The sequence below is a fragment of the Indicator indicator genome, unplaced genomic scaffold (genome assembly GCF_027791375.1).
Source record: "Indicator indicator isolate 239-I01 unplaced genomic scaffold, UM_Iind_1.1 iindUn_scaffold_65, whole genome shotgun sequence".
NCBI classification, from domain to species: Eukaryota; Metazoa; Chordata; class Aves; order Piciformes; family Indicatoridae; genus Indicator; species Indicator indicator.
Genome location: NW_026539196.1, coordinates 156748 through 168891, shown reverse-complemented (window position 1 = coordinate 168891; position 12144 = coordinate 156748). Strand labels below are relative to the sequence as shown.

The 12144-nt window shown below is 59.3% G+C and overlaps 1 protein-coding gene across 1 annotated transcript; it reads left to right on the top strand.

Annotated features, from left to right (window-relative positions):
- The first annotated feature begins 3820 nt into the window (after positions 1-3820).
- On the top strand, positions 3821-11831 carry SLC20A1 (solute carrier family 20 member 1). The gene is made up of 10 exons (XM_054398586.1): positions 3821-4262; positions 4355-4495; positions 4581-4666; positions 5926-6022; positions 7539-7658; positions 9171-9419; positions 9498-10041; positions 10143-10328; positions 10633-10717; positions 11147-11831. Exons 1-10 carry the CDS (start codon positions 3944-3946, stop codon positions 11306-11308), a joined length of 1989 nt encoding a protein of 662 aa, XP_054254561.1. The 5' UTR covers positions 3821-3943; the 3' UTR covers positions 11309-11831.
- Positions 11832-12144: the final 313 nt, after the last annotated feature.

Sequence of the window (12144 nt, the reverse complement as noted above, 5' to 3'; positions counted from 1 at the left end):
ACGCCAAATAAAGCCTCTGGGGGCAGACCTGGCACCGTGCTGCTCTGCAGGATTAAGTGTGACAGGAAAGCTGCTGAGCAGAGAAGGCCCTGGGGGTGCTGTTGACAGCAGGTGAAGATGAGCCACGGAGTGCCTGGGTGGCCAAGATCCAGCTCTGCATGCACCTGGGGTAGGGTTGATGGATGAATGGACCTCTGGTTTCCCCTGAAAGAGCAGCACCTTGAGAGCAGAGAGAAGGGAGAAATGTTTGACACTGAGGGTGGGGAGAGCCTGGCCCAGGCTGCCCAGAGGTGGGAGCTGCCCCATGGCTGGCACCATCCCAGGTCAGGTTGTTTGGGCTCTGAGCAACCTGCTCTGGCTGGGGATGTCCCTGCCGGATTGGGCTGGGTGAGCTTGGAAGGTCCCTTCCTACCCAAACCATTCCATGATTCCATGACTCTATGCCCTGCCCTGCCCCTAACCCCAACCCAGCACTCAGGTAACTCCACAGCTGACCTGGGATCTCCTTTCCCTGCTTCCAGACCCTGCACCTCCAGCTGTCCAGGCAGGGCCTCCACCAAGTCCTGCACCTCCTGGCCTGGCGGAAGGCTGCAGAGGTGGAGGCATGGCTGCTGCCATCAGGGGTGAGCTTCTCCTTTGAGGACAACACAAGTGTGTGATGGTGGCACCACAGCTTCAGCCTGCTGGAGGAGCAGCCACGGCTCAGGAGGTACTGAGCAGAAGACAGGAGACACAAAAAGGAAAGACCTCAGGGACTGCATGAGGAGGTCTGCAAGGGCAGGAGGAGTGAGGAAGAAGCAGAGGAGAGCTGTAGTAGAGGTCCCACTTGGAAGGTGTCCCATGCTGGAGGAGGCCCATGGTAGAGCAGGGATGCTGCTAAGGAAATGCAGCCTGCTGAGGAGCCAAGGAGCAGTGAGCATGGCCTGCATGGGTGGAGGCTCCACAGCATCACTGGGCAACTTCTTTTGGTGTTTGCCCACCTGGAAGGACATTTTCTGCTGTTCAGGTGGAATCTCCTGGGGTTTGAACTGGTGCTGCCTCTTGGCCCACTTGTGGGAACAACCAAGCAGAGTCTGGCTCCCTCTTCTTCACTCCGTCCCATCAGATGTTGGCAGAGCTCTGCAGGACATCACAGGATCCCTCTCAGGCCAGCTGGATGGCATCAATCCTCCCGTTTCCAGTCCACCTCACTGCTCACTGCCCACTGCCCCAACCTTGCTGCTCCAGTTGGTCCACAATGGTCTTGTGGCTGCCAGTGTGCAAAGTGGTGGTAGACAGCACCCACTGCTGCCCACCCTCCCACCCACAGCACCCACTGCTGCCCACCAACCCACACAGAGCACTCACTCTGCCCACCACCAGCCACCAGCCTGGAGAATGCCAGCAGGCTGCTGAGGAAGGATTTGCCCTTTGGCCACTCAATGCTGTCCACTGCTCTTCAGCTTGGCCATGGTACCCAGGGCTCCACTCTGGTCTCTTCTGATACCAGGGCAGATGTTTTGCTCTCTCCAGGCCTCAGGAAACTCTCCCTACGGCCTGGACATTCTTGGCACATCCACATCCAGCTCCCCTGTCCCCCAGCACTGCTCACTGCCCCTGCTGGGGCACCTGCCCCACAGGCACCTGGAGCTGTCTCAGAAGAGCCCTGTCCCTGCTTCCGTCCCCAGCACATCCTTGGCACTGCTCCCTGTGTGCCCAGTGCAGCACGCACAGCATCCAGTGCTACATATGCAGTGCCCAGTGCTGCACCCACAGTGCCCAGAGCTGTGCCCACAGCATCCAGTGCTACATATGCAGTGCCCAGTGCTGCACCCACAGTGCCCAGAGCTGTGCCCACAGCATCCAGTGCTGCATGCACAGTGCCCAGTGCTGCACTCCACAGTGCCCAGAGCTGTGCCTACAACATCCAATGCTGCATCCCTTTTGCCCAGTGCTGCACCCCCAGGCACCTCTGCCCTGCAGCACTGCAGGCTGCACCTGGGGTCCTTTCCCAGCTTTTGGGGTACTAGGGAACAGGTCCCAGGGGCATCCCCTGCTACCGCCTCAGGGTGCTGGGGGCGTGAGGGTACCCCAGGCTTCAGGCTCGTGCATCCCTTGCCCCCCAGACCCATGCCACAGCTCCGCACACCCAGGGCTGCACGTGTCTGGGGACACAGGGTCCATGGGGACACAGGATGGACTCTGGCCTGGTGATGTGGGCCCAGCAGGGCTGGGGCACCATGGCCTCTGCCCCCCTGCTGGGTGCCACCCACAGGCCCATGTCACCAGTGGCCCCACAGTGCACTGGCCTGTGACAGACCAGTGCCAGCCAGCGCTGAGCTGCTCTGTGCAAGGACACAGCCCCTGGTCGGGTGCCACAGATACCTGGGCAGGGCTGCCCTGCTGCCCTGCAGCCAGGATGCCACAACTGTGCCCGCTGAGCCGTGCTTCCTGCTGGGCAATGGGCACCCAGTGGATGGGGGACGGGCACCAGCACCTGACCCTCAGGCACATGTGTACACCTCATGCGTGGGGTGACCCCGGCTGTGACACCCAGGCTGGAGGGGCCTGGGGACCCACAATCTGCCCAGAACCCCACAAGACCCCACAGGCCATGGGTGCTGGTACCATGGTGAGTCATGGTGGGAACTGGTTTCAGCCCTTTGCCAGGGCAAGGTGCGCATCCCCAAGGGCAGTGCTGCTGTGGGTGCTGGCTGCAGATGGTGCCAGCACAAGGCCTGTGTGATGCCAGTTCAGAGCCTAGAGCAGCCCTGAGTCTTGCTGTGATGCCAGGCTGGTGGTCTCCAGCTCAGTGCCCCCCTACTTGCTGCAGTACCAGTGCTGTCACTGGTGCGAGCTGGTCCAGAGCTGTGCTGGGACTGAGCCTGAGCCTGAGCCGTGCTGGACCATGCCAGTCATGTGCCAGGCCCACACGGACCCAGAGCAGACCTTGCTGGAACCAAGCTGAGCCCATGTCCATACCAGGCTGTGCCAGTGCTGAGTGCGCACTCACACTACACTGTGCCACACAGTCAAAGCTGAGCCCACCCGTGCCAGGCCACACCCGTGCCGGGCTGTGCTGAGGCTGATGCAGCACCAGTGTCAGGTCATGTCCGGCCCTGCCGCGTTCATCGCCGCGCCGGGCTGAGTCAAAGGCTGAGCCCACACTCGCCTTGGGCTGAGTTAAGCTGAGGCAGGCCAGGCCGCGCCGTGCTGTGCCGAGCCGGGCCGAGCCGAGCCGAGCCGAGCCGAGCCGAGCCGAGCCGAGCCGAGCCGAGCCGAGCGCAGATGAACCGAACCGGGCAGGGCCGAGCGCGGCCCGCACGTGGTACCCTGCTGGGCTGCGCTGCCCGCGCGGGGGCGCGGCACGGGGGGCGGGGCGCTGGGCTGGGTGCTGGGCGCTGGCCAATGGTGGCGCGGTCCGGCCCTGCCCCTGCGGCAAACGGACCAATGGGCGGCGGCAGTGGCGCTGCGCGACAGCGGGCGGGGGCGTGGTGCCGATCACGTGTGGCGGGGGCGCCGTTAAAGTGCGCGGGCAGCAGCGGCGCCGCCAGTCGGAGGAGGTGGGGGTGGTGCGGCAGAGCGGTCAGCGGCCAAGCAGCGGGCGGTTCCGAGAGCTTCTCGGCGCTTCCCGGCCCGGCCCTGCCGGTGAGCGGCAGCGTGGGGTGGGACGGGCACATGGCGACGGGAGAGGGCGGGGGTGATGGCGGCGGCGCGCGCGGAAGCGGCCGTTACAGGCGCGCGGGAAGGACCGTTCCCCGGTTCTGCTCGCCTCCTGCTGAGTCCCGCGTCTCTCCCGCAGGATGAAGAGCGGCACAGGCCATGTCGCGGCACCCCGCCTCCAGCCCCTGCGGCCGGCGGCGTCGTAGGACGGCGGAGCTCCCCTGTGCCCTATAGCGTTCCGCCCCCCCCTCGACCCCTTATTTAATTTTGTACCTAATTTATTAATACCTCGCCCCGCACCATGGACCCGACCCCCGCGGTGCCCCCTGCGCCTATGGCGGGTTTCCTCTGGATGCTGGTCCTGGGCTTCATCATTGCCTTCATACTGGCCTTCTCCGTCGGCGCCAACGATGTGGCCAACTCCTTCGGCACGGCGGTGGGCTCGGGGGTGGTGACCCTCCGGCAGGCCTGCATCTTGGCCAGCATCTTTGAGACCGTGGGCTCTGTCCTGCTGGGAGCCAAAGTCAGCGAGACCATCCGGAAGGGGTTGATCGACGTGGAGATGTACAACTCCACACATCAGCCGCTGCTGATGGCTGGGTCTATCAGTGCCATGTTCGGTGAGGAGCAGAGGGGTCACAATGTGGGGGTAGCACGGCCCAGGGTGCCCTGGTATGGCTTGCTTACCAAACTTGTCCTTCTCCTCCTTCAGGATCTGCCGTGTGGCAGCTGATGGCTTCATTCTTGAAGCTTCCCATTTCTGGTACCCACTGCATTGTTGGAGCAACCATTGGCTTTTCACTGGTGGCCAAAGGGCAGGAAGGTGTCAAGTGGTCTGAGCTGCTGAAGATTGGTAAGCCCAGGTTGTGTAACCTCCATGTGCCCCCTGGACTCACCCTTCCAGCAGCAGGGTGCTGACTGTGCCTCTTCTCTCCTAGTGTTGTCCTGGTTCATCTCACCCCTCCTTTCAGGCATCATGTCTGCTATCCTGTTCTTCCTTGTCCAGAGGTTCATACTTCGTAAGGTAAGGGCTGTCCACTCATCTCCTGGCATCTTGGGACTCTTGAGTGTTCCTTGTCTTGGCTTATGTGCACCAGAGCTTCTCCAGGCACATCCATCTTTGTGCTGACGCTTGACTGAGCCTTCAGAACTCCTTTAGAAAGAGCTGAAAGGGTGGAAAAATGAGACCTGTAGCTGCTTTGCAAAGTGGAGCCTGGGAGGTCAGGAGGCATATCTTCACTTCCTTCAGAACATCAGGGTCAGGAGTGTCCTGCTTGGCCTCACCAGGAACAGTTGCAGAGTCAGAGTTGTCCCTGGTGGGAATGGTGCTTTCCTTCCTTCTGGGACCCCCAGGAAAGTGAGGAGTACTTGGGCTGGCACCAGGGACACTGTTGGGAGCGTCTGAAAGCCCAGGAAGAAAGATTGGGCAGCAAAAGATGCTTGCAGTGGAGAGGCAGCTTTACATCTTGTCTGTGAGGTGATGCTGATGACCTAGGAGCACAGGATGCTGCCAGCCTGAGACAGGGGAACCCGTCTAGGCACAGAAACTCGAGCAGTTCCTTCTGCGTAGTTGAGGTTAACTTTAAATTATTTTAAGTCTTGTCTCTAATTGTTTCTAGTTCAGGAGATGTTGACATCTTATCACTGCTGGTTTCTACCCAGCAGCCGTTTTAAACCAGCTCAGCCTCCCTGCTTGCATAACTGGGCTGGCCCTGGCGTGCTTCCTCCTGCTGCTCCCTGCCTTTGCACCCACCCCAGACCCCAGCTGCTGGGCAGCAGCAGAGATTTAAATGCTCCCGTTGCTTGGGTGAGGGCCTCTCAGTGCAGGTATGTGGTCAAGTAAGCTGCTTTGTGAGTCATGGTCCTCTTGCTTCCATTCAAGTCAGCTGGAGAGAGGTGAAAGCTTTGTCTGATGGGTAGTTTTTGTCTGAAGGTGCCTGGGGAACTGAAAGAAAACGTTGTTGCAGCTGCAGGCTGGGCAGCCTTGGGAAGGGTTCAGCAGCCAGGCAGCCCCTGGCTACGTGGGCAGATGAGATGCTCCATCCTTGGCACACTCAGCTGGTGGTGCCTTGGGTCCCCAGGAGATCCAAGGTGTTCAGCCACCTGCTCTACCCCATGCTGCCTGAGTTCTGACAGCTCCAGAAGCTGTTGAGTTCTGTTTGTGCAGCAGCTGCCTGAAAAGCAGGAGCCCTCATTTGGGAAGGGGCTGTTACCTGGCTGCTCCTCAGCTGCCACACACCCCTTGGGGTCTGGCTTTCAGCAGCACTGCTCCTTGTTTTGCAGGCTGATCCTGTTCCCAACGGCTTGCGAGCTTTGCCTGTCTTCTACGCCTGTACTGTGGGGATCAACCTCTTCTCCATCATGTACACTGGGGCACCCTGTAAGTAGCCTTCAGAACACTTGATCCTGAATTTTGCAGTGCTTTCCAAAACCTCCATTAAATGCACGATTTACCCCTTTTTTGCTTTGCAGGGCTGAAATCTCCTAGAAGGCGGCTGGCCTGTGCCCGTTACAGAAGGCTGCAGGCTAGCGTGCGCTGAGTTCTGGGCTAGGTAGTTGCCCAGCCAAAGAGGCCTCCTCAAACTAAACCCCTCCAGACCTTTCTCCCTAGACTTCACAGGATTGGCAGATAACTTCCCCTTCCCTTCTCTTGACTTGTGCTAAGCCTCTGGTACCTGGCTGCTGCCAAAGAGACTTCTCGGGCTGCCAGTAGGGAGGCAGGGAGCAGAGATGTGGAGGCTGTGCCTCCTGGTTCACCTTGTCCCTAAGGAATAAGCTCATTATCCCTGGCAAGAAGAGCTGGCACCTTGTCCTGAGAAAGAGATGGGTTGTAGTTTGGTTAGAAAAGCCAAATTGAAAAGCTTGTGTGGCTATTGTGGACAGGAACAGGTCACAGGCAGGTTTTGGAGCCGGCAGCTTCCTGTGCAGGGTGACTCGACGCGAGCTGTTTTTGGTCTGAGTTTGGGTTTCCTGTTGTGGAGGAGTTGCTGCAGGTGGGGTGAGGGCAGGCAGTGCTGGCTCCTTGGGGTTTGCTCTGTAAACAGTGGTTGGAAAAATGTTTGGAGGGTTGTCAGCTTTCCCCTTGCCTTGGCAGGGTTTCTGTGGTGCTGCTGTGGGTGAGGGACACCGGGGCTCTGCTGCTCTGAGATCCATTTGGCCCCCCCAAGGTGGATTAGTGTTTGAGTCAAGTCCTTAGCTGCAGTGGGGTTAGGTGGACTCTGAACCACTCACATACAGGTCTGTAGACTCCAGCAAGCCAGGCTTGGCATAAGCAAGGGGCCAGATATGTGGTTGCAGCAGCTGCAGTACTGCTGCTGCTTTCTGAGCAGTAAGATGTTCTCTGCAGCAGAAGATGCAGGAGCCGAGTGGCCAAGCTGATAGCTCAGGCAGGGCCTGCTGCTGCCTGTAAAACACAACCTGTGAGAATGCCTGTAACTAGGTCAGGTAACACCTCAGATGCCTTGGAACTTCAGCCTTAAGGACTCAGGGGGTAGGAGAAGCTTCTTCCCCAGGAGCAGGCAGGTGCTGTGTCCTCTCCCTGACTGAGGGACGTGGCGCTGGTGCTGCAGCAGCCCTGCTGGGAGGTGTTTTTTTTCTTTGACATTGCAGCAAGTGAGGACACCACGAGGGCTGTGAGGAGCCTCCTGTCCCTGCTCAGAGGGGAAGGTGTCTGCCCATGTGCAAGATTAGCTTCTGCTGGGGGAGGCTGTGACCTGAGGGGTCCTGTGGGGGTTTTGGTGCAGTTGGTGGTAGCTTGCTGAGAGCCTTTCTCCTGGACGAGCAGCTTAGCTGAGGGATGTTGCAGGTGATGGAGTCCCCATACAGCAGGAGCCAAGCTGTGTGTGCAGGAGGCTTTAGCCCAGAGGGTTTCAAGGATCCCTTGTTTTATTTCCTAGTGCTGGGCTTTGACAAACTTCCTCTGTGGGGTATCCTCCTCATTTCGGCTGGGAGTGCTGTTGTCTGTGCTCTTGTCGTCTGGTTCTTTGTATGTCCAAGGATGAAGAAGAAAATTGAAAGTAAGTGGCTCCTCTTTTGCAATCCTTGGGGAAGGGCAGGTTTGCACTAACCAACTTCTTTCCCTAGCAGGAGATCTCATTAGCTGCAGGGCTGTTATTAGCAGGGATCCTCAGCCTGGGTTATCGCTTAAGCTGCTCTGCAAACCCTGAGTCACTGAGGCACATCTCATGGAGCTGGTCCCTGTGCACTCCTAACCTGCAGCAGCACCACTCAGCTGCTCCCTAGGACTCTGAAATGCCCCCCGCAGGGGGGCTGCGGTGCTGCCAAGCTGTGCCTGGCAGCTGGTTCTGAACAGGGCAGTCTCTCCTTGACCTGCACAGACCAGCAGGCAGCACTGACCAGCCTGACTTCAGTGTTTAACAGAGGAAGAGCAGGCAGGAGATAACCTGCCTGTTAACCAGGGTAACCTTTAATCCTCTGCATACCTGCTGATCAATCTTTGGCCTGGTAGATGCAGATCACAAGTTGAAAGCTCTGTAAGCTGATGAAATCCTTTTCCTGTGGCATACAACACACACAAAACCCTCCTGAAAGCCATCCAAAAGAGCAGCTCCTGAGCAGTGCCTCCTGGGGAGTTCAGGCAGCCTCCCTGGAACTGTGTGTGGGCTTGCATAGAAATTGTGGTGCAGTCTGGGGAACTTAAAGGAGCTGGAGATGAGGGATCACCAGTGTCCTTGTCAGACTGGTGTAATTGGGGTGTGACTAACAGCTTTATGGCTGCCCTTGACACTCTTCCAGCTGTTCCAGCTCCGGCTTAACTCCTGCCTGTGAGGCAAGCTCCTGCCTGAGGAAGGTGCTGGTGGTGCAAGGGCAGCTCTGCAGGGGCTGGGTGCCACAGCCTGGCTCTTGCAGTGTTTGTGCCAAGGAGAGGTGGCTTTTGTTGTTTGAAGGGGTTGACCTCATGTTTTCACCTGGAGAAAACATGTTTTTCCTGGTAGGAGGGGAGTGACAGCCTCAGCTTCCAGGGTTTGGTGCCACTGGCTTGGGCTCTTCCAGTGGGACAGGAAACCAGGCAGCCCTCGGAAGGTGGAGACCAGCTCCTGTTTGGGTTTATCACCCACATGTGGGTGCTGGAATGGAGCCAAGGTGGCTGAGTCTTCGCAGCAGGCTGGAGCTGATGGGCTGTCAGGGGAGCTGGACTCTTGTAGGCACCTTCCCATTGGCTTTAGGGGTCATAACCAGCCTAGAATCTGGTCCAGAGCAGCCCACAGCTGCTGGGAATTGGACAAACATGGTTCAAAGAAGCAACCTCTGCCCTGGGCAGAGCAGGCATAAAAGCCCCATAATGGTGCTCACCACACCCTTGTGTAGGTGGGGGGGTGCCTAAAAATAGGAGATGAGGTGGCCTGTGATGGTTTGGCTGTGGTGCCTGGATGAGGTGTGACTGCCCAACAAGTCTCCAAAGTTCAGGCTGAGGTGGAAGCTGTTAAATTTTTATTTAGGTGCCATAAATCTGAGTGGTTGAGGGATGTGGTGGGAAGAGGTTTGATGGCAGCTGCCTCCCTTGGCAGGAGAGATCAAATCAAGTCCTTCTGAAAGCCCCTTGATGGAGAAGAACATCAGCCCAAAGGAGGACCATGAGGAGCCCAAGGCGCCCCTGGGTGATGCCAAGAGCCCTGTTGCTGAGGTGGGCTCAGCTGTGCCCCAGCGGGCAGTGGTGGAGGACAGAACAGTCTCCTTCAACCTGGGTGACCTGGAGGAGGTCCAGGAGCAGGACAGGCTTCCCAGTCTTGACCTGAAGGAAACCGGCATTGACAGTGGTGAGCAGGGGGCCGGGGGGGGCAGGGTGGGTCCCAGTTGTACCTGCTGGGTGCTGAGGCTGTGCCATGCGTTGGCAGGAGGCATGCGGCTGCCCAACGGCAGCCTGGTGCAGTTCCACCCGGCCGTGGGGCAACAGCTGAGCTCCAGTGGGCAGTACCACACTGTGCACAAGGACTCAGGGCTCTACAAGGAGCTGCTGCACAAGCTGCACCTGGCCAAGATGGGCGACTGCATGGGGGACTCCGGGGACAAGCCCCTGCGGCGCAACAACAGCTACACTTCCTACACCATGGCCATCTGTGGCATGCCCCTGGACTCCCTGCGTGCCAGGGAGGGTGAGGAGGGTGAGAAGGTGCCCTGGCCTGTGGCGGACAGCAGGAAGAGGCTGCGCATGGACAGCTACACCAGCTACTGCAACGCTGTGGCCGACACACCACCCACTGCCGAGCTGGACCTGAACACCGCCCAGGCCGAGATGGGCATCAGTGAGCACAAGGGCAGCACTGGCTCTCTGGAAGAGTGGCATGAGCAGGACAAGCCTGAGGTGTCCCTCCTCTTCCAGTTCCTGCAGATCCTCACAGCATGCTTTGGCTCATTTGCTCACGGTGGCAATGATGTCAGGTGAGTTGGCTCAGCAGGAGCTGTGGGACTGCTGCCTGGGTCTGGTGCCCACCTTGCCCAGAGCCTCTGGCCCTCTAGCTCAGCATTCCTTTCTCTTCCAGCAATGCCATAGGGCCTCTGGTTGCCCTCTACCTGGTCTATCAGACGGGTGATGTGGCTACCAAGGTGGCAACTCCTATCTGGCTGCTGCTCTATGGAGGGGCAGGGATTTGCATCGGCTTGTGGGTCTGGGGCAGGAGAGTCATCCAGACCATGGGGAAGGACCTGACCCCCATCACACCATCCAGGTAAGGGCTACGAGTGCCTCAGGCAGTCCTAGAGCTGCATCCTGCTCCTGGAGCCTCGCTTTCTGCTCCCCTGGGGCTCTCATTGCTCAGATGGTATCACTTGGGTGTGTGTTGGCCCTGTAACACCTTCCTGCATCCCCTCTGGGGTCATTCTTGGGACTGCTGGGTGTCAAGTGAGGAGCTGAGCCCTCAGTGCAGGGTCTGCCTGGAGAGAGCAGGCCCCGGGCTGGCTGGGGCTGTGCCTTCTGTACCAAGCAGTGCAGGGGGGCTGGCACCCAGCTTCTCAAGAGCTTTGTCTCTGCAGTGGCTTCAGTATTGAGCTGGCATCTGCCCTGACTGTGGTGATCGCCTCTAATGTTGGCCTCCCCATCAGCACAACCCACTGCAAGGTGAGTGGGGGTGGCAAGAGGGGGCTGCTGCCAGCTCAGCTTCCCCTAGTCCCTGCTGCTATTGAGGCTGAGCTGTGCGGGAGGTCTCTTAAGTAGGCTGCTGGCTGCCCTTCAGCTCCCAGCTCTGCCACTTGCATCTCAATGTGGGGTGGCAGTGGCTGCCCAGGCCTGGGAGGGCACTTGAGGAGGTGATGAGAGAACAAAACCCCTTTTGATGGATCCCTGGGCTCTGTCAAACAGCCATGGGAACGCCTGGTCCCTGTCAATGCTCTGGGACTGGTGGCTCCTCTGCTTGGGCTCTGCTGGGGGTGGCCCAAGGTCTGGAACTGAAGACCCTTGGCGCTGAGGCTGCCCCTGGGAAGGGCTGGGGGGGGAGGCAGGGGGTGGGTGCCCATCCTGCCGTGGTGCTGAGCCCAGTGCCTGGGGCAGGTGGGCTCGGTGGTGTCTGTGGGCTGGCTGCGCTCCCGGAAGGCAGTGGACTGGCGCCTGTTCCGCAACATCTTCATGGCCTGGTTCGTCACAGTGCCCATCTCGGGGCTCATCAGTGCTGCCATCATGGCTGTCTTCAAGTTTGCCATCCTGAAGGTGTGAGGCACTGGGGGCTGCCACCTCCCCCTGGCTCTGGGTGAGGCTCCTCCTGCTTGGGGTGGGGGGGGTGCCACCATCGGGGGTCCTCAGCTCTGCATAGTGTTGTCACTGAACTTTATTTTGATTTTTTTGTTTTAATCTAAATGTCTTGGCGCCGAGCTCCTGGTGGGGAGGGGGCCAGGGCTGAGGCTGTGCCCCCTGCAGCCCCCCAGGGTGCCTTCCCTGCTGCGCTGTAGCTTTAGATTAGCAGTTCTGGGAGGCCACTTACTTTCAATGACTTAATTAACATCCTCTGGCAGTGATTGCTCTGTGGGGAAGGCCTGAGAGGCTGGGCTGTGCCTATCCTGGGAGGGCTGGGGGGTCCCCCCCTCGGTGTGGGCTGTGCTATGTTCAGCTTTGCCTCCATTGCTGTAGTGCTGTTGGACATCAGCTGCTGCCCAACCATCCTGCTTGGGGGGGCTGGGGGGCAGCCGCCAGCCCCCCCTCACTGCTGCTACCTCGGACTCAATAAAGATTTCCTTTGTACTCTAGTGGTGGCAGTGCTGCTGGGGGGCGCCTGGCCACTGTCATCGTCACATGTGGCCTCATGACCTCTGCCCTGCTCCTTCTTGGATCCACGCCCTGGGAGGGAGCTGGGGCTGGAGCGGCTGATAAGGGCCCCATGTGTTCCCCAGCCGGGCTGGCTGTCAACAAGCCTGGGCTGCACCCCAGCCCTGCTTGGGGGGGGAGGTTTATCAGTGCCTCACAGCTGGGGGGAAGGTCTTGGACCTCTTTAGCAGCCTCCTAGCTCCTGCTGCTCCCTCCCGGCCTGGGGCATGTGGCCCAGCCCTGGTCAAGGC